This window comes from Harpia harpyja, chromosome 11, assembly GCF_026419915.1.
Source record: "Harpia harpyja isolate bHarHar1 chromosome 11, bHarHar1 primary haplotype, whole genome shotgun sequence".
Classification (NCBI taxonomy): Eukaryota; Metazoa; Chordata; class Aves; order Accipitriformes; family Accipitridae; genus Harpia; species Harpia harpyja.
Window position 1 is genome coordinate 1,076,613 of NC_068950.1, and position 24,110 is coordinate 1,100,722.

At 62.6% G+C, this 24,110-nt stretch overlaps 1 protein-coding gene across 1 annotated transcript in view; it reads left to right on the forward strand.

Moving 5' to 3' along the window:
* EFNA2 (ephrin A2) overlaps positions 1–13,196 on the forward strand; it is a 49,715-nt gene extending 36,519 nt beyond the window's left edge. The window contains exons 2-4 of the mRNA XM_052802338.1: positions 5,657–5,946; positions 9,011–9,076; positions 10,671–13,196. Of these exons, the coding sequence (XP_052658298.1) occupies positions 5,657–5,946; positions 9,011–9,076; positions 10,671–10,792 (478 nt within the window). The 3' untranslated portion in view covers positions 10,793–13,196. The remainder of the gene's footprint in view (positions 1–5,656; positions 5,947–9,010; positions 9,077–10,670) is intronic.
* The last annotated feature ends 10,914 nt before the right edge of the window (positions 13,197–24,110 follow it).

Genomic DNA, 24,110 nt, shown 5'->3' on the forward strand with positions numbered 1-24,110 from the left:
TTTGGGAGTTTTGGGCGGATGCTGCTGCTACCCAGAGGGGAAACTGAGGCACTGGCTGCGGTAGGGGGGACCGGGACCAGGGTCAGGGGTCTCATGACACCCAGACCTGGGGCTGGGAGAGCCACGGGGGTTTGGGCGCAGGCAGGGTTTGCTCTCCCGGTTGGTTCTGCCCCGCAGGGGCCGGGGGTCTCAGGCTGAGGATGCCTCCGGCACGTGGGTTTGCAGGACGGGCTCTCGGAAGGGTTTATCCCCTCCGTGGTGAATATCCGAGAGGTGAAAACTTTGGGAGCCAACGGGCTCCTGGCATGGAGATGCCACCCTGCCCAGCGTGGCACAGGGGCACGGGCAGGGCTTGGGTGCCGCCGCAGCACCGGAGGACGGGAGGGCGGCGGAGCCGCTTCACCAGCTCCAATAGTTTATTCCAGGCAATTTCACTCCAATGGATTCCCGCTCTTGTCATGCAAAGGGGCAGGCACGTGACAGCACCGGGAAAGTTATCAATTAAACGCAAACCAAGATGGAGCCAGGGGAGAGCAGGGCGGCTGCCGGCAGCACCGGCCTCAGCGGGTGGCGGGTCCCGGCACCGGCACCCCGGGGTGCCAGAGGGTGGGAGCGCGGCACAGCCGCCCCCGGCTCTGCGGTGCTGCCTTCCGGCGGGAGCCGTGGCCATCCCAAGGAGGGTGTGCTGGCAAGGCCACGGGTTGTCCCCGGGGGGTTCCCACCGTGCTGCCGGCAGAGCCCCCGCACGTGGGGGACAGCGGAGGGGCCACGAGCCCATCGAGCAGCCTGCCTGTCCCCTGCCCTGCCGGCAGAGCAGGTCTGGCTGTCAGGCAGCACTAACAGTAACGAATGCCCCTAATGAAACACCCAATTAGCCAGGATCCCAGCCTTAATGGTAGCTGACAGAGCTGAAAGCTGCGAGTAGTCAATTGTCAAGTGTAACATCCCGCCGGGGTGAGGCGGGGAGGCTGCTCCATCCGTCTCTGTCAGGGAAAAACAAAGCTCCGGCGTTAACCCCTTTGGCGGTGGGCGAGCTCCGTGCCCGTCGGCGGGGCTCCGGTGGCCATGGTGGACCGTGGCATCGGCCCCAGCAATGGCATCGGCCCCAGTGTTGGCGTCAGCCCCATCCCATGGTGTGCACCACCCTGGCCACGGCATCGACCCGGTGTCTATCCACGGGGGCTGCCCTGTGCCCAGTACTGGTGTGACCCCCCCAGGCACCCCACCAGCCCCGTGCACCCGACACCCTCCTCCTGTTTTTCTGTGCATCACAGGGCGTGAAGACAAGGCAGCCAAAGCTGCTGCCAGCCCCGTGTGTGGCTCCCACCACCGCGGGCAAAGCCACCCCCGGCCCTGCTGAGCTCTCCAGCATCGGGCAGGGGCTGGCCGGGGAGCAGGGGGACCCCCCCAGCCTGTCCTGGCAAAGCCGTCCCGTGGCGAGGGGCCGCTCCGTGCCAGACACGTGCAGCTTGCAGAGGCGCAGCGTGGCGGGCACCGCGGTCGGCCCCCGAGCGGCTGCGGCGAGCCCCGTGGTGCAGCCCTGCCGCCGGCACGTCCTCCGGAGCACGCCCATGGTTCCTATTTTCCCGAGCGGTTAAGCACGAGCTGCTGAGGAGACGGTAATTACCCCGTAGCTGCTGGATGGAGAATAACCCGGCTGCCTCCCGCAGCCCCGGTTCCGTGGCCGGGGGGACGTGGGGTCCCTGCTGCCAAGAGGGGCCGGGGCTGCGCGTTTCCAGGCGGAGTAACCGAAACCTGGATTTGCTCAAAGCTGAGTTTTTCCTTTGGCTTGAAAATGTCGTGAATTGGTGTTTGTTGGGGTGCCAAAGCGGGGGGGGGGTGTCTCTCCTCTCGCTTGCTGCAGTTCCCAGTGGACCAAAGATCCGGGGATTTGCCCTGAGCCAGTGTCCCTGTGTCTCGGGGACTCGAGGGCTCGGCGGAGGTGGGGACAGGGCTCCGTGTCCCGCTCGCCCCAGGCTGGCACCCAGAAAGCACGCGCGTGTCTGAGACGCGGGTGGGGGGACTGCGGCGGGTGCCAGACCGCCGCGGGCTGTGCCGGGCACGGGGCTCTGCCCGGGCGCCCGCTGCAGCTCCCGGAGGGGCCCCGGCTGCGGTTTGCAACGCCGCAGCTCCCGCTGACGTGGAGCGTGCCGAACGCGGGGAGCGGGAGAGGGGCTGCTGGCATCCGTCTCGGCCCCGGCCGCTCGCCCTTCCCTGCCCTGCTGAAAGGCGTATTTTATTTTTTCTATTTTGAAGCAGACGAATTAGCGATGTGCCTCGTTTAGACAGTTCAAATCCCACTCATTTTAATTAGCGCGGCCTGGCAGCCCTGCTGCGGGTATTACACGGGGCGACAGCGCGCTTTCCAGGTGGCGGGTTTTTAAAATGCTGTTGACATTTTGCGAACTGAATGACTTAAACGATAACAAATTAACAGACGGCTCCGTGCGTGCGCGTGGGGCTGGCTCGGCGTGAGCCTCCGCCACGCGCCTCTGTGAGCAAATTCGGTTACCTGAGCGTGTCCGAGTGCCGGCGCCTCTCCCCGCGCGCTCAGTCGCTCCGCGCCGATGCCGGCCCGGTGCCTACGGTGGGTGCTCGGGTCTCTGCATGGGTGCCGCTGCTCGGGGGCGGCTTTCGGGGTGCTGTGTGTTGGATCCGTCCTCCCTCCCCGCCGCTCCGGCGTTGGGGTCCCGGCGGCACCATCGGGCCGGCTGCTCTGCCGGAGCTGGCTGTGAGTGGTTACCGCCGGGGGAACGGGGGCTCGGTGTGAGCACTGGAGCACCCTGTTATGCGGGCACGTCCCGGTAACCCCCAGACCCGGGCTGTCGGTGCGGTTATTGGCCCGATGGTGCCGGAGGGATGTAAAGCCGAAGCCAGCCAGGACGAGGTGGTGGCAGCTCCGGTCCTGCACCGAGCAGAGGTTGGTAGTGGCTCCGAAGGGCTGGTGCTCGGGATGGGATGGAACAAGGATAGAGCAGCTCCGTGAGCCACTGTCCCTGCTCCGGGTGCTGTGCCCAGCCCTGGGGTGCCCCGTGCCCGGCAGAGTGGCACAGACCCTCATTCCCACGTCACCCCATCCCCGCATCCCCCTCCTGAAGGCATCGCTGGGGCACCTCCAAAAAGCCCCTACCCCGTGCCGGCTGCCCGGCTGCCTCCTCCCTGAGCTGCCTGTGCCGGGCTTTGCCAGCTGTGCCGGGGCGGCGGTGCCCGGTGCCACGGCACGGTCACAGTCCCACCGAGCAGCCGCGTTGGGACCCCAGGTCACGCATGTCGCAGCATTCGGCAGAGCTGCTGGGAGGGAATATTTGATCAGGCAGAGATGTAATATTTATAGGAGGGGGTAAATCAGCAGGGGGAAATGGAGACATAAATAAAGATTTTCCGGCAAGGAAAAGCCAGGACGGAGCCGAGACAAAGTCACCCGGTGCCTGAGGACGCGCGGTCCCAGGGGTGGCAGCGCCCCGGCCCCCTCCTGCTCGCCAAACACGGGGTCCGGACAGCCCCGGTGCCCCCCTGGCACTTGAGGGGACGCGGGAGGGTCCGGGCAGCCCGTGGGTGTCTCGCGATGGCAGACGGGGACGCCCGCTGCCCGTCCCGTCCCTGTCCCACTGGGGTCGGTCTGTGCCGCGGGGGCTGCGGCCGCGGTGCGACGGCAGGGATGCCCGATCCAGCCCTGTCCTGGACTCCGGCGCAGCGTCCCCCGGGACCAGCCGTCGCCTCGTGCCGGCCCCGGCTCCTCGATTCGGAGCCACCTGGGCACCGTCCGCCGCTCCCGGCCCCGGTGAGGGGTCTGCGGGGATGGGGACAGGGATGGGGACAGGGACACCGAGGGGCAGCAGGTGGGGGTGCCGGGTGGGCAGAGGGGTCTCTCCTGTGCTCAGTGGGGCTGGGGGGAGCCCAGGACCCACCACAGGCTGGGGTGCACCGTGCTGAGGGTCCCCACGGCTCCCCAGCACCCACCGCCTCCCCCCCCCACAGCAGAGGGTGACCCCTCCGTGCAGCCCCCGCCAGCACCCGTCTCCATCTGTGCCATTTATCAGAGCTAATCAGCTTTAATTCAGCAATTTGTCAGTCTGGCGAAGGCCCTTGCAGTTAGTTGATTTTTTTTTTTTTCCCCCAAAATATAATTATTATTATTATACACCTGATAAGCATGGGCCCTCCCGTTACAGTCGCCTTTGCTTGGGCTTTAATAACGATCATTAAAATAAATAATTTTTTAAAATAAAAGGCAGAGAGAAGAGGGGTTTTTTTTCTTTTTTTTTTTTTTTATTGTTTTGTATGCGTTTGAAAATTGTTTCCCAGTAAATCCCGGCCCTTTGTATTAATTTTACATTTTAAAATGTTACCTTGCCAGGGGCAGGGTTGGCACAACTGACTCGGGAAAGGAGAGAGAAGGAGAGAGAAAAACCCTTCTCCTTAATTAGCGTATTTCCCTGTGTGATCAGAGTGCTTATGAAGCAGGTAATGAGCTGGATGGGGGCTAGACGCTGCTGCTCGGTCACTCTGGCGAGGCTGGAAGACCAACCCCCCCCCCCCCCGCCTCCTGTCTTCAGTCCCCCCTTCCCTTTTTGGGGTGCTGGGTGCCTTTTGGGTCACCCTCTCCCACTGCCAGCACTTCGCTGCCATCCCCACCTGCCCCGTCAGCGCTCGGCCACCCCGGGGATGCAGGGATGCAAGCTTGGGGTGTCCCGTGTGATGAGTTGGAGCCAATCTCAGCCCTGCTCGCAGCCGCCGGAGACTCGGGCGGGCGCAGGGATGTCGGGGAGCCCAAAGATGCTGCTTTGGGGTGGCCGGGGGGGCCGTGGCCACCATCCCCATCCCACCCAGGCCTGCACCGACCCCTCCAGCCGCTGACCACCCCGGGGCCGAGCCGTGGGGATGCGTGCGGAGCTGCTCCTCGGGGTCCGGGAGCGCTGGCCCTGGAGCCGTGGGGCATCCCCCCATCCCTGGTCATGCCAAGGCAGGGGGCTTTCTGCTGGCAGGAGGGCCGTGCCGCAGGAGCCTCAAATTAATTAGCAAAGAAAACATGCTCGACACGGGGGGGAAAAAAAGCCAAGCTGCCAGGTTGGCTCCTGCGGGAGCCGGTGAGCTTGGCCGGCGAGCTTCATCGGCTGCCGTGCCAGTAGTGCTGGGGGGCTGCAACGTTCTCCCCCCCGGGGTGCAATTTGGGGATGGGGGGTTGCAGGGGTCGCCCCGAGGAGCCGGGGGGGGGCGGCTGCCAGGCGGGAGCTGCCAGCATGTGCCACGGAGTTCTCCAGCGCCGCTAATCCCTTAATCTCTCAGATAATCAGTGCCAGAAACGCAAATTACACTGGGATTGCAGCGCACAGCTGCAGCGATGCCAACGCTTCGACGGTATCGCCGTGAATAATGATTTTTTTGTGACTTACTACCAAGTGGTGCCGGTTTATCGGGCGTAAAACAAAGAGGCTCTGGGTTAATCTTGTAGGTTAATGGAGGTGTTGGGGTGGGCGGGGGGCTGGGGTGCCTGGGAGGGGGCGATGGGGAGAGGAGAGCGGTGCAGGGCTGGGCTGGGCTGGATCCAGCCCGGGGTCACGGTCAAACCAAGGTTTCAGCGTGCCCCGGGGCCGCCGGCATCCCCACGGCGGGATCCGGTGAAACGTGGTCCCACTGACGCCAGCTTCTCCCGCAGGTTTCACCGCGGGGATTACACGGTGGAGGTGAGCATCAACGACTACCTGGACATCTACTGCCCGCACTACGAGGAGCCGCTGCCCGAGCGGATGGAGCGCTACATCCTCTACATGGTCAACTACGAGGGGCACGCGTCCTGCGACCACCGGCAAAGGGGCTTCAAGCGCTGGGAGTGCAACCGGCCCGACTCCCCCAACGGGCCCCTCAAGTTTTCGGAGAAGTTCCAGCTCTTCACCCCCTTCTCGCTGGGCTTCGAGTTCAGACCCGGCCACGAGTACTACTATATCTGTGAGTAGGGGCCGGCAGGGAGGGGATACGTGGGGGTCCGGCGAGCACATTCCGGGGACGTCCTCGGCATCGCCCCGCGGTGCAGACCGGACCCGGATGCTGAGCCACGGCTCGGTTTGCGTTGGCCACCCAAAACGCTGCAAAGCCCCCAAACCCAGCCGTGCCCTTGTGCCGGCAGCGCCGGCACGTCCGGCTCAAGGTGGAGATCCCAGCTGGCACACATTTGGTGCCCAAAGCCTTCGCCGGGGCTGAGTCACAGCCGTGGGCATGGGGTGGCCACGAGAGCGACTAGGACTTTCCAGGGACCGCGGGATGATGGGGACGCTGATCTCATCCCTGTGGGACCACCACCGGGCACCGGTAAAGGTGCTGCACCGGTGCGGTGCACAGCCCTGCCAGCCCCAGGCAGCGGCCCCGCACGCTCCCGCGCTCTGCCGCACGCTCCCCTGTGTTCCCGTGCTCTCCCGGGGCTGCGCTCCCCTTTCTCGCCCAACAGATGAAGCCGAAGCTGGCCGACTTGCTGTGGGGGAAACTTTTTTGTAGGTGCCCAGGCACCGGTGGCAGGATCAGGGTCCCCGGGATGGGGCGGATCGGGCCCCTCGTTGAATTTCTGCCTCCGGAGCGGCCGGACGCAGGGGCCAGGGCAGCAGAGGAGGGGGAGAGGAGCCGGACTGGCTTCCTCGGGAGCCTGCTGGAGCCATGGAAAAATAAGCTAATGGGGCTCAGATCAGGCGCTGGGAGTCTGGCAATCAATAAAGAGGGAAAAAAAATAAAATGAATGCGAAACCATGACCCCCAAGCACTCGGTGGTGTCACAGGGAGACAGGGACGCCTCTCTTCTCGCACAGGGCCCAGCCGGCATGCTTATCTTCCTTATTATTTCTCCCCCTTTTTCCTAAAGCATCTGTTTTCAGCCCACTTAATTTGTTCCTTTTATCTATATTAAATTACCATTTTTTCCCCCCTCTCCCTCTCCCCCTGTAAAATGTCACTTGCGAAATAACTGCATCTACAACTCTCTCTTCCTCCCCCCCCCGTTTTATTTTATTTTTTTTTTATTTTTAATGTCGTTAGGGAGAGATTACACAGAAGTAAATGGTGAAGCTGATCATTGCTAAACCGGTTAGAATTCATGTCATGCGGAACATTAGAAATTATGCCTCTTTGAGGAACCGTATTTAGCAGACATGAAAGAAAAGAAATTACCTCCTCCTCGAGCTCGCAAATTGGAATGCCATTAACCTCGCAGGCACGGGGACGCGCTCGTGCTCCCGGTGCCGGGTCAAGGGCATGGGCTGGCCCTGGGGATGGAGCCGGTGGACGGAGCTGCTGCGGGATGCCCGCGGCTCGGCTCGGCTCGGCTCGGCTCGGCTCGGCTCGGCTCGGCTCGGCACGGCATGGCACGGCAGGCGCCAGGAGCATCTCGCGTGACCTTCCCCGCGTGGGGTGTAGCGCCAGGGAGGAAAAGAAAAGGGAAGGGTAAAAAAAAAAAAAAACCCATGGAGGCTTTGCAGCATCCCCAGCATCTCCCCAAAATGGCTGTGCCCAGGGGTGCCGGGGCTGCGCCCGTTCCCGTGGGAGCACGGGCGAGATGCTGACCCCGGTGCGGGGGCTGGATGCGACTGTCGAGGGGTCCGGGGGTACACGACCCCCATCACGGGGGGGCGCTGGGCTGCACGAGGTGGGTGCACAGCTCCGGGGTGCAGAGAGGGGTCAGGAGGAGATTGGGGGGGGGGCCAGGGACCCGACCGAGCCGGCGGCCCCTCCGCAGCTGCCCCGTGGTTTTATTTGGTAAAAATAAATCAAACGGGTCCTGTGGAGCAGCAGGGGGGCGGCCCCTGTGTCACCATCCGTACTGGGGACCCCGCCGTGTCCCCCCCCAAGCGCCGGAGGGGAGGGACGGCGGTGGCCTGGTGCTGCCGGAGGGGACTGCGTGTGCCCAGGCAGGGCTGGCCCCTTGCTGCCGCCTCTCCTGCGAGCAGCATCCCAATTCCCCCTTCTTCCAGCTGAAATTAAACTTTATTGCGAATAATGCTCTCTCCTCTTCTTTAATTCAAAAAAAAAGAGAAAAGAAAATTAAATTCCTTTAAAAACATATATATAAAAATCACATTTTCTCATATTGAGAGGGGACTTTCACCAAGATAATTATTGCAATTACTCCCTTTCTCTCTCCCAATGAGTATTATTTTTATTCTGTGCCTTTATCCTCATTTTGCCTGTTCAGGGAGAGCCGCGCAGCCCTGCCTGTGCTCTCGCAGCCCTCTGCAACGCAGGCGGTGGGACAAAAGCCACACCAGCCGTCGTCGCTCCAGCTGTGCTGGGACCATCAGGGACCCTTTACTGGGCTCACCTGGGATGGGGTGGGGGCAGCCCCAGCCCTCCCTCCCTCCTGTGGGGGCTGGGGGGGGGGTGAGGGCTCTTCTGTGCCGGGGATGCTGTGGGGCAGCTCTGCTCCCCTCCTCCGGGCTCCCCGCAGGATGCGGCCCCCCTGGCACTGGGGAGGGAGCGGGGAGGGGGGGGCTCTCCCCGGAGCCAGCTGGTTCTGGGACCCCCACTTTTCCCTCTGCCCAAGGTGATGCCCTGGGGAGCCTCCGCAGCAGAGCAGCCTTATGATCCGCATTTCAAGCTGCTTCAGCATTTATGTGAGGTGACCCCGGGAGGGGACGCGGAGCCGGCTCGTCCCCGCAGGTTGTGTCCCCCCCCCTGCCGTAACAGCGCTGGCACCGGGCTCGGCAGGCAGGGTTTGCCGCTGGAGCTGTGCCGGGGCAGGGCAGCCCCCGTGGTGGCTTTTAAGGTTCGGTGACACCGTGAGCTGGAAAACCCCATGGGGGGGCTGTACCGCTCCCCACTCCGACCCCCCCATCCCCGGCCCTGTGCAATGGGGCTGGATGCGGCCGCCCATCTCCCCGCCGAGCTCAGGGGGTCACGGCGTGCGCGGACCCTCGGGGGGTCCCTGAGACGCGTCCCTGCCCCGAGCCGGACTCTGCTCCGTCCCCATGGTGGGGGCCGAGCCGCTGCCCCCCTGACCCACCCCCTTTCTCTCCCCTTTGCTTCTCTGCAGCCGCGTCCCCCCCGAACATGGTGGACAGACCCTGCCTGAAGCTGAAGGTTTATGTTCGGCCAACAAGTAAGTGAGCTGGGGGGGGCCCTGGGTCCCCAGGGGGGGAGCGGTTCTGCCCCACGGGGCGAGGGGGACGCGCTCGGTGGCTGGTGGTCCCGGGCGAGTGGAGACCGTGGAGGGGGACGGGATGCCCCGGGTCCCACCTGGGTAGCACCCCGACGGGGACGGTGCCCGCAGCCCTGCCAGAGCCGTCCCGGCAGTGTCTGGACCACAGCGGGCGCATCGCCTGCACGGTGGACATTTGCCGCTGAGTTTCAGATAGGGGGAAAAAAAAAAAAAATAATAATCTCTGCACAGTGGCTACTTTTCAGAATCAAATAACTCAGCCATTTAAAAAAACAAATTAATAATTTTCTTCTCCTGTTAACGTGTAATTAGCAAATGGCAGCAGCTCTCCCTGGGGAAGAGTGCCTGCAAAATGTCACCATTTAAAAGGATGTCTTTCTTTTTTTTTATTTGCATGGCTTTAAAATAAAACCCAATATAATGAAACCATCTGTAAAAAATCATTCTGTTTTGTTCAGGACTAGGGCATAATAGGGGGAAAAAATCTCTCATGATATTATTTTTTAGTATTTTAATAACATCGGGATTTTATTATGCTGATGCCTCGCGGAGAGGAAGGGCTGCCTTTGTGCAGCTCGGGGAGAGGAGGCTGCAGGGGCTCCCCAAGGGCTGTCCCGGGCTGGGCACCCCTCGATTGCGTCTGGCCCCAGGACGAGTCCTTGAAACCTTCTCAATTGCAAGCGCCCGTCACAGGGGGACCCTGGTCTCAAGTGAACCCACACAGGGACCCTCCTGGACGGGGAGGGACAAGGGGACCAGGTGGGGGGGGGGGGGATAGAGGGGGGATGCTCGATCCCCGGCCAGGACCAGCCTCTGCTTTTCCTGGTTCTGGGTCCATAAAAATCCTTAATCCAGTAACAAACACGGGCGAGCCAAGCCCAGGGAGCGCGTTAACAGCTTTAGCCATCGTCTAACGTGTTCCCCTGTGCGCTCTGGGCTGCCGCCGGTCGGGGCTTGGCTGCGGGACCACCGAGCTGTGGGCGAGCGGGTGCCCCTGCCCCGTACAGGCTGGTCCGTCCCCAGCCCCCGGACCCACGTCCAAGCTGCCCCGGCCGCCGCGGCTAATCCCCCTCGCACAACGGCACCCGCCTCTGACCCAGGGGCTGTCAGGGGGGCTTAGGAGGGGACGGGATGCAACGCCGCTTAATCCCATTTAGAGGGCAGGAACCGGAGCGCCCCGTGCCCTCGCCCACCCTCCGGCCCCGGAGGGCACACGTCGCATCCCTGCGCTGCCCATCCCCGCGGCACAGCTGCCGGAGCTGCGCGTTGGTGTCCCTGCTTCAGGTCCCAGGAGTTGCGGAGGGCGGCTCGGCAGCGGCGCCTTCGGGGAAGCCGGGATTTGGGGGGCGGGGGGGGGATAGGTACCCAGCTCCTCGCTGCGGGGGATGCTGCTGCATCAGCAGCATCCGGACCCCAACCCCGGGGTGCTGAGCATCACCGCCCTTCTGCCGGGACAGGATCCGGCCCAGAGCGCGGCCGTCCTGTACGGCTCCGCTGTCGGCTCACGCCTCCCTCTCTTCCTCCCCTTCCGCAGACGATTCCCTCTACGAGTCCCCGGAGCCCATTTTCACCAGCAACAACTCCTGCTGCAGCCTCAGGGTCCCACACGCCGTGCTCGTGGTGGTGCCGGTCGTCTGGACGCTCCTGGCCTCGTAGCACCGACACCGACGTGCCGGGGAGCGGCTCCGCGGGGAAGGAGCAGCCTGGGGACAGATCCTGGCCACCCCGAATCGCCTTCGAGTCGCGGCTCCTGCGGCAGCGGGACGTGCCTGGGGAGATCACCGGTGTGGAGGGTTGGTGCTACCGGCGAGAAGCTCGCCCGGATCCTGCTGCCGCGTGAAGTCCCCATCTTCGCACGGCCACCGCGCCAGGACATCGTGCCGGGAATGGTGAAGGGCTGCCCCGCGGGATGGATCCTGGCTGCGCTTGCCGAAAGCTCCCATCTCTGCGCTACGGCTCGCTCGGCGCCAGCCCTCCCCGTCGGATGTCGCTTTTTACATTTCTAGACCAAATATAGAGTCCTCGTCGTTTTGTTTTGTTTTTGTTTTCTAAAGAAAAAAGATTTTTATTTTTATTTGTTGGGTTGTTTCAGTCCGGGCTTCCCCGTGTCAGACTGACCCACACGGGGCCGGGCTCAGCCCCCTCCCGCTGAGCCCCTCGCCGGGGCGGCTGCGGCACCCTGCCTTCGCCCGGCCACGGGCAGCGCCGGGAAGCCAGGAGAGACGGATGCCAGCGACGGTGCCGATGGCTCCGTTGTCGCAGACTCCTTCCCAGCCCGGCCATCGCTCCGGCAGCAGGACGTCGCGGTGCCGGCTGCGGCGCGCTTCCCCTGCCACCCCTCCGCCGTGGGGGTGCGGGGATGGGGGGGCCTGGACGGACACGAGTCCCCGCTGAGCGCCTGGTGGGGTGACCCCGTCCCCACCGCTCGTGCCACGGATGTCACCGCTGTCCCCGTGGGACCCCGGGGCCGCTCCGCGAGCAGCAAAGCAAACTGGATGCATCCGAGGGGAGCGCCAGGGATGGCCGGCACAAGGGGCACCGGCGATGGCCGGCCGGCACGTGGAGCGCTGAGGACGGCCGGCACCGGGAGCACTGGAGATGGCTGGCCGGCACGGAGAGCACCGGGGATGGCTGGCTGGCACTGGGAGCACCACCGGGAGCTGGGAGCCGGCGGGCCGGGCTCGCCCAGCAGCTGGGATCGCTCCGAGGGCGTTTGGCTGGAGCCGGGGCTGGAGCCCCCGTCCGCGGCAGGGCTGATCTCGCCGGGGCAGGAGGAGCGTGCCGGCCCGGCGTTGCCCGTGGAGCAGGTTTTCCTCCTCTGCAGCCTTCTGCTCTGCACCGCGTCCCCCCCCCCGCGATGCCTTGGGGGTGCGAGAGCCCCCACGGGGGGGGCCAGCGGCCGCGTGCGGGACCATCGCGGCGCTCCCCACGGTTGCCCCTTTGTCCCCCGGCTGCTGCCGGCATCCCCGGAGTTCCGGGGCTGGGCTTGGGGATTTTTTCCTTTTCCTTCTTCGCGTTAATAAGAAAAACTCATCGAAACCCCCGATCCAAGGTTGGCCCTGACCCCAGGGGTGGCAGGTCCCCAAGGAGGGTTACCCCCCGCAGCCCCGGGGCCTGACCCCTCCTCGCCTTAAATCTGGGGCTGTCCCACCTGGGGGGGGTCCCGTGCCATCCCGCAGAGGCACCCCCACGCACCGGGGGGTCGGTGGTCCCGGGGGACGACGGCAATGGGCTCGGACCCGGCCGAAGCCCCTCCTGCGGGCGCCTTTTCCGAGCGCACCCCAGACCCTTCCGGCAGCAGGGGGGCCGGCGGGGGCTCCGTCCCTGTACATACAGCGCTATACTGTGAGCGGTTTTTTTTATGTATTGTTGAGAATGAATTTTATGGAAGGGTTTATCTTATTTTTATTTTATTTTTATTTTTTAGACTAGGAAGCTGAAATCTCGCAATAAGCTCATCTTGACCATCCAAAAAATAAAAAAAAAAAAACACCCAATAAAAAAAAATCGCATTCCCTGCCGTCCCGTCCCTGTCCCCGTGTGTCCAGACCAGGTCGTGGTTCTCGAAGGCGAGCGAAAGCATCGTGTTTATTGAGGGGATGAGGGAGGGCACCCACCCAGCCGGGCGCTGAGCACCCACCGGGCTCCGAGGAGGAGCCGGCAGCACCCACCTGCCACGGTGCCGGCTCGCGGGGGAGAGGCGACGGCAAAACCTGGCCTTCGGTCTGTGTTTTATATATATATAGATTATATATATAAATATCTATATTGTGTACAGCGACTGTGGGAGAGTGGAAAAGCGAATGCGGCAGCGAGGCTGGCAGGGGCCGGCAGCCGAGGCGAGGGGGTGCTGAGGGCTGGGGGTGCTTCGCTGTGGCCGGGCTGTCCCTCGGGAGCAGCCCATCGTGGGCGCTGGTTCTGCGTGTTGGTCTCCGTTCCGCCTAGCTTCGTCCTTAGACACGCCGCTTTCGTCCTCGACGTCGTGCTGATGGTAACCGGATCACCGCCCCATTTGGATTCTGTATTTTTTTATAATAAAATAAAAATAAATGTCGTGTGAGGCCCTTGCTTTCGAGAAGTGACTTTCCCTCCCGATGCCGCGGCGCTGCGGGCTGAGCTGCGCCGTGTCCCTGGGGGGGGGTCCGGTCCCCCGCGGGCACCGGGAGCCGCCGGCCGGGGCGAGCCGGGGGGCCAACGCCGGCACCGGGGCGGCCACGCTCGGCTCCGTCCCCGCTCCCCGTGCAGCCCTCTCCCCTGGTGCGATGGGGCTGAGACACCAGACCGCTCTGCTGGGTGGTGTGTTAATTACGGGAAGGATTTAATTACCGCGTTAATGAAAAATAATGGATATTAAATTAATTAATATGCAATTGTTGATAGTACTTAATTATCGGAGGCGATGCAGCCCGGCGGGTGGGTGCTCAGGGCTGGGATGCTCCGGCGTCTCCCCGGGTGCCTTGGCAGCCCCGGCTGCTCGCCCGCCCCTGCCTCAGTTTCCCCCGTGCTGGGGCAGCGTCGGGCCACCAACGGGTGACATCCCGGGAGGCCACCAAAGCCGGGACAGGCTGCTCGTACGTGGCATCGCAAGCATCCTTTGCTAACCCTGTCGCAACTCCCACCCCTTGAAAGAGCAGACCCAGCCGGGGAGGGCAGGGCACCCGCTCGCCTGCTCTTTTTGTTCCGTAAGTACTAAGTAACTTTTTTTGTGCGGCCCGTGTTCATTCCCGCCGTTTAATGCGTATTTCAGCATAATTAGCAGAATAGGAACAATCCGCTGTTAATTAATTCAGGCTCGTACAGCTGATCGAGGCTCTGAAGTTTGCCACGAGAGAGTGAAAGACTAATTTTGCTTTTTAATAAGGGCCATCTGTGTGCCAGGAGCAGGGAGAAATACCACCCACCGCTGGGGAGGTGGGTGCTACATCGAGCTCCGCAGTCACTGCCGGCTCTGCCAGCAATGGGCTTGGGCAGTGAAAAGTGCCAGGGAAAGAGCCCGGCAGGGACTTACCAAAAAAAAAGGCCATTTTTTAGACCCAGTCAGTAGGTTTTTTTGAGGCCTGACTCATGATTTTTTTAACACTGGGGGTTGGAAATACGGAGTTAAAAATAGCAAACTGGCAGGCACAAGGCTGAGACGGATCATCGTTAGTAATTAATAGAGTCATGGATTTTTAAGGCCTGAAAGGGATCATTTAGATCAGGCAGCCCGTGTCTCTCACAGAAGCGGTGAGGTTTGATTTAAGGACTCGCGGTGATGGAGAGCTGGTCCAGCCCCGGATGCTCCTCCTGCTGCATCTCGCCGGGGCCGGCACCGCCGGGTATCGCCCACCAGGTATCGCCCGCCGGCGCAGTTCAGTCCTTTTATTATATTTAACCCGGGGCTGGATGGGGGCACACGGGACTGGGGCTGCCGATGAGGCCAGGGCACGGCCAGGCTCCCTGCGTCTCCCACCCGCCCCGTGCACGGGGGTCCCTGCGCCTCGAGGGTCTCGGCCTCGTGCGAAGGGGAGAGGGGACGCGGGGACCCGCTGCGGCACCCACACGCTGCAAATGCCGGCGCACGGGTGATGGGAGCGGGGTTATTAACGCGGCCCGTAACTGGGGCTGAAACGGCCACCGCGGAGTCGAGCCCCCGGTCGAGGGAAGCTGGAGGTCCTGGAGCCGCGTCCCCTCCCAGCGAGCGGGGCCGGGGTCGTTCCCTTCCCGAGCGTCGCCGCTTCTCACCGACTATCCCATCGGCAGCATCCATGTTACCGTGCGGGGAAACCGCGGCTCCCTGCCTGGTTGGAGGCTGCGGCGATGCCGGGGTGATAACCCGCCGCAGCAGACGGGCTGTCAGGGAACGGGAATGGGATTCCCGTCTCCTTCCTTATTTGAAGTGTCTGGCACTGCTGGAAAACAAAGATTTCCTCTGCACGCTGACCCGGAGAAATGAAACACGTCTTAAATCTCTTCTCTTTAAACGTGGCGGTGTGGGGGAAGGAAGGGGAAGGAAACAGCCCCCAGCCCCAGGGGGGGTTCCACAACCACCGACAGCCCCATGAGCCCCCAAATATCCTTAGTGCCAGCTGCAATTGGGATTTTGCCGTCAGCCAGGGGGGAGGCAAGGGGGCAGGATGGGGTACAGGGATGAGCAGGGGTCTGGGTGTCCCGAGGGCAGTGGGCTGGAGCAGGGGAGAGCCAGGGCTGACGGATGGGATGGGGCTTCCCCAGCACCCCCTTGCCCTGGGGTGCTGTTGGGTTGGGGGGGGCTGCAACCGCAGCCAGAGCAGCTGCCGGGGCGATGCCGCCGAGCGCGGCCGGCACCGCAGGCAGGCGGGAGGCAGCGGGGGGGGACGTCACGAATGGCTGGCGGTGTCTGAAATGGGTTTTTACGGGCCCGAGTCTTCTCTAGCACCAATTTTACGTTGTCGGTGCCAGGACTTCGCAGCCGCGTGGGTGCTGGCAGCCCCCGAGGTCGACAGCCCCGTTGTGCCGGTGGTCGGGGTGTCAGGGCTGACGGAGATACGGCTTCACCTCCGCACGCTGCACTAAGGGCTGATTTACTCCAGGATACGGCTGCGCCAATTAATCAGGACCCCAGGGCTTGGTGCGGGGCGGCAGGACCCGGTCCGTGCCCTCCTTCCAGATGCTCGGGTGTGGGGTGGGATGAGGGCAGCTCGTGGACCATGGCTTTTCAGGTTCGCCGTAATTCCTCTGCTGGGTGGCGAAGGGGAGCTCCCCCAGCACAGCCCTGCTCCAGCACACGCTCTCCCTTCTGCACCTTCCTCCTCCTCTTCCTCCTAGCCCAGGACATGCTTGGCTCCATCTCTTCTCCCACCAACTGCCGGCCCCCTGTCTGCCCGCACGGGGGGGGGTGGGAGCTGCCCCCTGCGATCCCGGGGGGGGACGAAGCTCGTGTCTAGGCAGGGCGGCTGCTGGGGTGCCGGCGGCCACCGACACGGTTGGGTCGACCCAGCTGCACCTCCAAGGGCAGCTTTGGGAGGTGACGGACCCCTGGCTGCGACCCTGCTGCATCCCGCGTTGGTGCTCCCCATCCACTCCGGTGCAAAGTCACCGGGGCCAGCCCCGGGGCAGCTCGGGGGTCCCGAGCCCCCATGGTGGCGGCTGCCCGGTCATGGTGTGCACCTTCCTGAGGAGAGCAGCTACTGTGCGTCTCTGCCAGCGTGCCGCTCCTTGCTCCAGTTCAACGTTTCGGTGCTAATAGTTTTTTCGGTTAATCCCATGAAGGCAGCAGGCGCACCGTGCTCCACTGGCCCGTGGAATATCCCGCCTGGTGTGAAGTTACAGCTGCAGACAGCGCAGGAGCCCGATCCGCGGCTTGCTCAGGAGGGTGTAGCCTCCCCAGCCCCGGCGATATCATCCAGGTTTACACCTCGGTGAGGCTCAGGATCTGGCCAGAAACTCACCAGTTCCCCCTGGCAGCTCTCTGCCTTCTCTCCTCTTGTTCTTGCTCCAGATTCAGAAGCCTGCGGGCAAAACACAGCCCGAGGAGGGATGCTCAGCTGGGCAGGCCTGATCCCTGCCATGCTTTGCACCAGGGTTTTCCCGATTTGCGCTGCGGAGGGGCCAGCCCGGTGCCTGCTCGGGCAGGGATGCTGCCTTGGCTCCTCCAGCAGCGCTGGAGCAGCCCCGAGCACCGTGTGCCGAGGGAAATATTCACAGCACGAGGACGGGCTGCGCCAAGCTCTCCCCAGGGAGAGCAGGGGACTGGCAGCACCCCGTGCTAAAAATGATCCTTTCTGCAAAGGCTGCATGATTCCCCAACCTTGCCGGCACCCTGACCCCCGTTCCGGCCAGCCCACACACCGAAATGCTGCCTCCCCCAAACCCCACCAAGTGCTCTGGGCTCCCTCCCTGCGAGCTGCCCCACGACCCCTCCCCAGCATCGGGCTTCAATTTGCTCCATTTAAATGAATTCCCAGAGGCCGGGCTACCGTCTCGCCTCCCTGCGTCCCCCGTTGGCCTTGTGCCTTTGCACGTGGCTTGTGGGTGCTGCAGAGCTCAGGCTCCTGCATCCACCAGCTTGCTCGGTGGCCACCGAGGTTTGCACGGTGGCCACCGAGGTTTGCACGTGTGGGGCTCGTCCCTGCATCCCCCGGTCCCATCCCACGCCGGGGACCGCAGCACCCTGTGCTCACCGTGGGCTCACTGGCACCTCCCAGGCTCCATCGCTTCTCTCCGGCAGCTCCCGGCGCAGGCTCCTGCCCCATTTCGGCACGGCTCCGATAAGAGCCTGCATCCATCACCGTGAGAGGCGGCCGGGCTCGCGGGGGGAAAGCGCTGATAAAGTGGTGCGGGGGGACCCGCCGTCCCTGCTGCTTGTTTTCTGCTACCTGGCTGTCACATCTGCACTTCACTCCCTGCCTTCCCTCCCGCCATCCCTCTCCCCAGCCTTATCTCCTGATAGGTACAAGCGATACAACCCGAAATGTTCATGTAACAAGCTGCCGGCTGCCGAGCACCCAGGAGAATACCAGATCGGGGGGATGATTTATGAAAATAGCGTGAGAGAGGAGAGCGGGGAGTTTGCTGAGCCGCGGCAGAGACGAGTCGCACGTGGTGAGGGATGCCGGCTCCCATCGCCGCTCCCAGAGCATCGCCGGCACCTTTGCTCCCGGCTGATCCGGATGCGGGGCCGTGCCTGGTGCCGGTGGGCGGCCGGAACGGGCAGCGCAGGGGGGAGGCGGGTGCGCGCAGCCCCCGCGCTGTCCCTTTGCGGCCATTGATTTCCATGAAATAAGGCAGCCGGGTGTGTAATTGCGCACAGCGATGGCAGCCTCCTTTACATGCCGTTTGGCAGGGCCCTGCTCGCAGGAAATGAAACTTTTCAGGCCACTAGACATTTAGTTTTCTTCAGCTGTTAATTCCCCCGCCCTGGGGAGAGGAGGGGGCGAGGGCGGCCTCGCAGGGAGGGTGATGGAGGGGTGGGCTGGGGGCTGCTGCAGCCCCCCGGGCGTGGGAGCATCCGTAGGGAGCGACGGGCGAGAGCATCTCGGGAGGTCGGTGCCCCTCGCCCGCACCCAGGGCACCTTCCCTGCCCCTTTGCCACCATCCTGAGCCCAGCTTGGCCGGTGGGAGAGGCGAAGCAAGCACCGAGCATCCGCGTCCCTGCCCTCTGCCAGCCCCCAGAGCTTTGCTGAGGAGCAATTTCTCCCCCAGGCACCGAGTGAGCATCCATTCCCCTCGGAGAGCTCCTCTCTCGCAAGGTAACCGGCATTATATTCGGACCAATTGCTCCAGCATGATCCTCCTGAATGTTGCACAGCATGTACACGGCGTCTTATGTAAAATACATGCCCCTGGGTGAGACTTTTAATAGCAATGGCTCCTGCCCGGGGGGCGGGGGGGCCGCTCTCTGCCACTGCGGTGCCAAGAAATGATTGAAAAGTTGGGGCTCGCCGTAGGAAACACCCTGCTGGGGGGAACAACGTGTTTTCATTCCCCTGCCAGGTAACAAATGAAAAGAATTGCAATGAATGCTAATGGGGTGGGGAGCGGGATGCTGCGGACAGAGGCTGCCGGGGCTGGAGCCGGGGCTGGGCAGGAGCTGGGGTGAGCAGGGATGGGGGGGTCCAGCCCTGGGAACGTGGGAGCTGCTGGGGGACCCTGGGTTTGCAGACTGGAGCCGGCCACGTGGCGGATGGCCTGGCCCAGCACAGGGCTGGTGGGTGCTATGGGGAGGATGCTCTGGGGAGCTGTACCAAAATCGTTTCTATTTGTAGCAAACCAGAGCTGGGGGAATGTGCCAGCCCTCAAAATTCCCCTTGACGGGAGCTCCCATCCCCAGGGAGCCCGGCCCTGCTGTCGCCCTCCCTGTGCCACGGCCGAGCTGCCGTTGAACCGGCTCCTCGCAGGCAGCCGGCGAAGGGCTGCGCCGGGCTGAGCTGTTTGTAAATGCAGCCGGTCTGGAAAGCGGGAGGGTAAACACGGATGAATAGCCTTCATCCACTCCAGTAAATATTTTATATCACACACCAAGAAAAGACACTCCTATTTAAATGATTTATAAAGGAAGATCATGTAGAGGTTTCTATAAAATATGTAGGGCTCCTAATCCCGACATCATCAAGCAAAGAGGACTGAAATCATATATTACCTTTTCAACAGCCTCGCCGGCTGCAGGGATACAACTGACAAATAAAAGTGTGTTTACAGCTTTTGGGCTCCTCTGGGGAGAGGTAAATCATGGCGGGGGTGGGAAGGGGAAAGGAAGCCGGAAATTAAGTGGCAATTTCTGTCCGTCACGGCGGCGCGGGGCCGGGGGGATGCCGGACTCGGGGGGCCCCGGTGTCCCCGTCCCAGGCAGTCATGCTCTGGGTGCAGGGATGTTCGTCCCCCAGTGGGACCCTGGGGGGTGGGCACAGGGATAAAGCCCTCTGGGATGCCCAGAGCCGCACCGATGTACAACGGGTTGGTGCACGTCAAGGCCGTGCCCTGCTCCGCTCTGCAGCAGAGCTGGACCGACAGCAGCCATCGGGGATGGGTTTTCCATGGGCACCAGCAGAGGCAGGATCAGGCCCGTGGGGATACGGCTCTTTTAACCTCGGGGCTGGCATCCACCCCCTCCGCGCTGCCACTTGAGGCTCCCACTGCCCCATTCCCCTCGCCGCGTCCTTTTGGGTCCATTTATTGCCTTTTTTCCCCCCCGCAGACCCATCTGCTGCCACCATCTCCCCGCCGGGAACCGGGGGACCCACGGCCCTGGCAATTGGCACGCACCGTGCACCCGCGCCGGCGAGGGGCTCAACCGGCCTCTGGCAGCGGCGGCGGCGATTTGGCATGCGGCAGCGGGAGCCACCAGCCGATGGGGCCCTGGCCGCCACGTTATTAAGGGATTAGCAAGTTGTCTTGGCGCTCAATTGTAGATAAGTGCCGCATTTTGTATTATCTTTTCACGCTGCACCGCGAAGGATGACAAAGAGACAACATGGGTGTCATGGCCTTCAGCATATCATTAAGGGTAATTTGTCTTGCGGGGAGGGGGAGGGTGAAGAGAGAGAGGGAAGGAGAGGAGGCGAGGGAGGAGAGGGAAAAGCAGCCCGGGAGGAGAGAGGGGATTAAAAACTAAGGAGAGGAGATTAGGAGTGAAATGCAAACTGTATTCAGAGTCAGCCAGGCAGGGAGAAGCAAATAGCCGAGGAGGGGACTGCCGTGCCGTGGCGGCTCAGCCCGGCAGCCGGGTCCTGCGCCGGGGCCAAGGCGGCAGGAGAAAGCTCCGGGGCTGCGATAGAGGAGGCAGGACGGTGGGCAGGATGGGGGGGGGCTTCGGAGACCCCCCCTCTTCTTTTCCTGCACAGAAGAGCCCTGAATCCATCCCCAGCCTCAATCATATGCATTAATCTATAATAATAAGCAGCCATCCAGCCCGGTGTCACAGGCAATAAGATGCACACCGGAGGATTCGAGTGAATCCATTTCCCCCTTTCATGACTGACTAACCATTGCCATCAGCCCAGGGGGCTCTGGGGGGGGCTGGGGGCACGGCGGGGGGGGCCAGGGCATGGTGGCAGCTCCCTGGTACAGCCCAGTCCTTGGTGCAACCTGCTCCTGGTGCAACCCCATTTCTCACAGGCTTTGCAGCCCCCCCCAGTCCCACTTGCCCCATCCTCGTGCGGCACACGGCAGCCAACGCCATTAGGAGCTGGCACCACACGGCAGGGTCTGCTCCCCCCTTGCAGGGCCGCGAAGGGTAAAAGAAAGAGTAATAGCAAGAGGAAAATGTAGCAGAAATCCAGCAAAGCCCCCAGGCCTGGGAAAGCGGGGGCTGAGCCGGCCGTGGTTTGCTCTATCGGTCAATCAATCAATCAGGAATAAAGGCGTGGGTATTGATCGGGGAAGATGGCTTTTCAGGGGCCGGGTAATGGAAATATGCATCTGGAGACAGTCAAATGGAACCGCTAATGCCACGGTCACTGCTACGAGGAGACGCCGACCTGATTTGCAGAAGGAGAAACTGTGACGACTGCTCACCCTCACCCAAACGCCGCTTCGGCCCCTTCCCGCAGAGCCCGGGCTGGCCGAACCCCCGTGGGGTGGCGAGGGGCTGGTGCCGGCCCCGGGGGGGTCGCAGCCACCCCGGGGCGAGGGGCAGCCGGGTACCACCGTGGTCCCCCGGCCTCTTCCTCCACCGCAGGGACTGGGTCTGCTGGGGACGGGGCATCCTCCCGCACCCCCTCCCTCCCCTCCCCTTCTGATAATCCTATTTTTGAACCAGGGGATTAGGATCAATACTTCACTCCTAATGCTGTGGTAATACAGTGTTACACCGCCAGCGCCAGTTCCCTGCTGAAACACTTAAGGTAGTTTAAACCCATTTGTGCCGGGGAGTGCCGTGAATCCACAACGAGCTCCTCGCACGGCTGAGGCAGAGCCGCGGCGGGGCGGCACGGTGGGTGCCGGCCTGGCAGCTGCCCGCACGGCTGCCGGCCAAATCCAGCCCTGGGTGGCCACGGCCAGCGAGGGGACAGTGGTCCTTTGAGCCCAGGGGGCTTCTGGACCCCAAAAGTGCCGTGCTGGGCAGGGGCTTGCGTGCGCTGGGGCCACCGCTGTGTCCCCGGCAGCCGGCCGGGCAGGAGCTGCGAGGGATGTGCGGGCAGCGGCTGCCCACGCTGCCTGTCTTGGCACCTCGGCTGGCTCTGCTTCAGGCAGCCAAGCCCTCGTGCAAGCACTCCTAGTGTGAGCACCCCTTGTGCAAGCACTCCTTGCACGAGCATCCCTCGAGCGAGCACCCCTCGAGCAAGCACCCCTCGAGCGAGCACCCCTCGAGCAAGCATCCCTCCTGCAAGCATCCCTCGAGCAATCGAGCCCTTGTGCAAATAGTTGTGGCCCCTGGGTTTTGGGTGACCCCGGCTCCACCCCAGGTTTTGGGTGACCCCGGCTCTGCCCCAGGCGCGGGTGCCCGAGCAGCCCCTCGCCGGCCAGAGGGATGGCTCCAGCGTGGGGCCAGGGGGAAACCCGGCCATCTTTTACTCCAAATTGGCTGAGGGGTTTGGAGGCAAACTCCCAGGGAATAGAAACACAAATATTTCCATCCAGTGCTATAATTATGAATTAGAGCAAAGCTCTGTCTTTATTAGGTGCTAATAGAGATAAAGGGGGTTTTGAAATGCAAGGCACAGCTATATAAATGCTAATTCACCCGGAGACCTTCCTCTCTCCCCAGACCGCAGAGAACCGAGGTTTCAAGGCAACTTCTCTCCAAAAAAAAAAAATCCCGGCCGAGCAAACTCCAAGAAACCATCTCAGCAACTTAATTAAGTTTGTTTAGCGATGCAGCAGCTCCCCTCGGTCAGGCCGCCCTGGCACCAGCGATGCCCCAGCAAACCCCATCCACGGGGCGCGGGGCAGGAGCTGCCCGTGGGGACCGGGGGGGGCAGCGAGGGGCTGGCGGGGGCCCTGCGGCGTGTGAACGCCAAGGCATGGCGAGGGCTGTGTCCCCTGTGCACACAGGTGTTGCAGCATGCGCTTGTGCACACGCACACAGACATTGCAGCGTGTGCGCGCGCGCACACGGACATTGCAGCACGCATGCGCGCACACGTCGCATGCACGCGTGTGCATGCGCTGTGGCAGCCCTGTGCACACGTGCTGCCCTTCCTCGAGGCACCGAAGCAGGAGGAAGGCGAATCGCCGCTCTTGCACTGCCCGCGGGCAAGGCCAGGCAGGCTCTCGGCGATAGCGGCACAGCCATGGCCCCCCTTTACTGGAGCTGTAACTGCAGGGAACGGCTTTGGGGACCCTCGCCTGCCTCGGTTCCCCCCCCCAGGGACACCAACCCCACTATGGAGCCCCTCGGCCGGAGCCCGGCCAGCCCCGAGCTGACCAGGGGGTGACCGGGGAAAGAGCAGAGCCTCTAGCCCAGCTCCTGCCTTCAGCGGTGTTTAAAAGCGCCAGGAGTGCTTAAAAAGCTTCCAAGGTGGGTTTTTAGGGAAATGAGCGGCATGGATCCTAACGAAGGGAAAGCAGCTTGCTAGCAGTTGCCCTGCCTTCCACAACCAGGCGATCGATGCTGGATCCCCCCTGCTCCTGGCTCCTCTTTTCCAGGGAACTCCTTCCGTCACCTGGCGCAGACCAGGCGATGATTTATCCACCCGCCGGGTGTGCGAAACCCGTTACAACAGCCCCAGCTTTACCTGGTGCCCCCCATTCCTCTCCCTGTCACCCCAAATATGTATTTTTCAATTTTCTCCCGTATCGATTTTCAATCTGGTGCAGAGAAACAAGACAATCCCGGCAGAGCTAGCCTGGCTTTCGCTGCTGCTCGGCCGAAAAGTCATCCCTGCAATTAATGGTTGTCTTCGGCAGCAGCTGATGGGGTACGGGGGGGGGGTGTGTGCCTTTGCAGGGGGTTGCTCCTCTCCGTGTGTGTGGGCATCCTTGGCCTCTCCTTTCCCACCTTGCAGGCACGGGGCTGAGCGGTGCGAGGGGCACGGTGGGTGCGAGGCTGCAAGCCCCCCCCCAGGTATTTTGCCAGGGTGGGGGGGACACTGGGGGTCCCTCACCAGGCCGGTTCTGCCACGGTTCCTCATTCCCCCGGCCGTGCTCGATCCGTTTCCCAGGGATGCCAAGCTCCCTGGTCGGGCTGAAGGCTGCTCATGGCAGGAGCTGTGAGGGGCCTGGGTGGGATCGGGACGGATCCTGCACTGGCATAAAGTGGTCTCATCCCTCCAAGCGGTGCTGAATGTGCTGGGTTACACCGGCGAGGATCCGGTCCTCTGTGCTTGGAGTAGTTTTCAATTAAAACAAAAATATCCTGTAATAACCCACAGAGGGGTTTTTATTTCCTTCCTTTTTTTAATTTTTTTTTTTTAAATAAATCTATTATGAGGAGCTTAGAGATGTATGTAAAACCGGCGAGGGACGATTTGAGGATTAGGGATCGGCGCTGTCCTGGTGTGACAAGCAAAGAAAAGAAAATCCTGCCGGGCTGGGAAGGGGACGCCACATCCAGCCGGGGCGGCGGAGCTGGAGG